The sequence below is a fragment of the Anarhichas minor genome, unplaced genomic scaffold (assembly GCF_050575085.1).
Source record: "Anarhichas minor isolate MPS153535 unplaced genomic scaffold, ASM5057508v1 ptg000027l, whole genome shotgun sequence".
Taxonomy (NCBI): Eukaryota; Metazoa; Chordata; class Actinopteri; order Perciformes; family Anarhichadidae; genus Anarhichas; species Anarhichas minor.
Window position 1 is genome coordinate 6,322,414 of NW_027466473.1, and position 2,367 is coordinate 6,324,780.

At 40.4% G+C, this 2,367-nt stretch overlaps 1 protein-coding gene across 2 annotated transcripts; it reads left to right on the top strand.

Annotated features, from left to right (window-relative positions):
• The first annotated feature begins 367 nt into the window (after positions 1–367).
• On the top strand, positions 368–2,086 carry ptrh2 (peptidyl-tRNA hydrolase 2). 2 transcript variants are annotated; one of them, XM_076102377.1, is made up of 2 exons: positions 368–425; positions 1,173–2,086. In XM_076102377.1, the coding sequence occupies exons 1-2, from the start codon at positions 379–381 to the stop codon at positions 1,696–1,698; spliced, it is 573 nt and encodes a 190-aa protein (XP_075958492.1). In that variant the 5' UTR covers positions 368–378; the 3' UTR covers positions 1,699–2,086. The 2 variants fall into 2 exon arrangements, with proteins under 2 accessions (XP_075958492.1, XP_075958493.1); XM_076102378.1 differs by lacking the exon at positions 368–425 and adding an exon at positions 456–1,066.
• The last annotated feature ends 281 nt before the right edge of the window (positions 2,087–2,367 follow it).

Below are 2,367 nucleotides of genomic sequence, written 5' to 3' on the forward strand. Positions count from 1 at the left end.
TTATTAGATTATCTTAAAGGGATCAGTTTTGTTTTTTTAACATTTTCCTCGTCATTGCTGCCATCTTGAAAGTATCTCACAACATGAGAAGCCTTGTTAGCATTAGACCTCAAGCATATTTTAAATGCAATTAGTTATATGAGAAGTATGCCTGATGCGTACTGAGGCCTTTTGGTATCCAACCTCATACTCTCTGAAAAAAAGGGTATCATATATAATATACAAAAACAGTATTTTACAACTTTTTTATACACTGGTAGTGCAATTTTAGCCCAAAGGACGACTAGACAAGACATTTCAATTTAAAATAACAGATTTTCTACTTTTGGAAGGTCGTGGTGCTTTGACGTCATCACCAAGCGACAATAAGAAAAGTAGATGACGCTTCATTCATACTGCTGCTGGCACGTCGAGCAAACCAGCAGGTATGAAATGTAACGAGTGGAAACCTGCAATGTATCATGTGTGCTGAATGGTGTTGGTTGGCACTATGGGGGAATGAAATATATAAACTTAAGTCTATTTGTTTGCCAAGTGATATGTATCTTGAGCGGTGTTTTTGGAGAGTAAGCGTTCTCGCTTTAGACCGGAAGCTAACGTTAGCATGGCCATAGAGTTAGCTAGCTAGCTAGCGTTAGCTTGTTAGCACACGAAGTTGTCGTTAGTTTATGAAAGGCATAACTAACAATTTGGCGAAATCTTAAATCTGTGATGTTAAAACTGGGCTAACTGTGTAGCCATATGGTATACAGTCAGTTACGAAACACTATTAAAATAACTTAAAATTGTTAAGTTATGCTGTACTACAGGCATAATGCACTTTAAACGGTTATGTTAGACACGCAGAAGAAAAGGATGGAATCAGTTCTGCAAACATACATTGGGCAAATACCTCTTTCAAAAGTTTAACACAATGAGTAGCAGTTCTAGAGCTTTTAAGAATTACTTTCAATCTCAATTTGTAAGCCAACATGGAGGAAAAATATTTTTAGTGCACAGAAGACAACTGGGGAAGAAAGTGTAATCACATCAAAAGCTCCGGAACAGTTAGTGAATTGACCTTGTGGTGAGATTGTTTTAATTGTTGCTTCCAATGTTTCGAATAAATTTCTAAAAGTTTATAGGTGTAGATGTGACATGGACTTGCTTTATTCTGTATGTCATTTTTGCAGGCTGAACAACATGGACTTGGTATATGGTCCATTGGGCCTGGGTGGAGTAGCAGGACTGGGCTGTGGGCTCCTGCTTGGTTGGCACCTTCGGGCTCGCCTGGGCCCGAAATCCAAAAGCCTGATTACGGCGATGGGGAACGGTTCTGGTGAAGCAACAGTGATGGGAGAAGGAGGCGAGTTCAAGATGATACTGGTGGTCCGAAATGACCTGAAGATGGGTAAAGGGAAGGTCGCTGCCCAGTGCTCCCATGCTGCTGTGTCGGCTTACAAGCAGGTTCAGCGCAGGAACCCCGAGCTCCTCAAACAGTGGGAGTACTGCGGCCAGCCCAAGGTGGTGGTGAAGGCCCCCGATGAGGACACCCTGATCAACCTGCTGGGTCATGCCAAAGAAATGGGGCTTCCCATCAGCCTGATTCATGACGCAGGGAGGACTCAAATCGCCCCCGGATCACGCACCGTGCTGGGTATCGGTCCCGGCCCAGCTGATCTGATTGACAAAGTCACTGGACACTTGAAGCTCTACTAGTTTGGGCTACCATGAGTTTATATTTTTATAAAATAACAATTGACTCAAATACATGTTAAAGTACTTGATTTTTGTTGTGCAGTTTTGGGCACTTACATTGATCACATTTGTTGACTCTTGAATTATAAATAATACATAAATGTCCTAATTTCAAGTAAAATAAGGGCTGGATATAACAAAGCTTTTGAAAAATGTGCATCTTAAAATAAAGTACTTCATTTTAGAAAAATTAATTTCACTGAATTGTCCTGCAGCTTTAAATTCAGCTCATTCAGGTGTGAAGTGATGCCAATAAAAAGCCACAATATTATATTTTTCTCATCTTCTAACAAGATAAATTTGTGTGCAGGGACTTCATCTGTAGTTATTAAACCACTTGTTTCAGCTATATTCTCTCTGTTGACATCATTGTTGGACAGCGAATTAATGTTAGGATTCTGATCATACTGGACTCTTAGGTTTATCTGTCTTCATTTCAGATGCGAGGATACGTTTGCTCAAGAGTTGTGCTTTGTCTCGTAGTGTCGCATCATATCACCGCTTTCAATAATCGTCACGGTCTCTGAACATATGAGACACTTGTTTTAAACTGCCCGTGGGAATAATTAACCTTTACGAGTCTGTTCATTATTGGTTAGTCTCTGGTCTGAGCTGCATCAAGTGATGTGA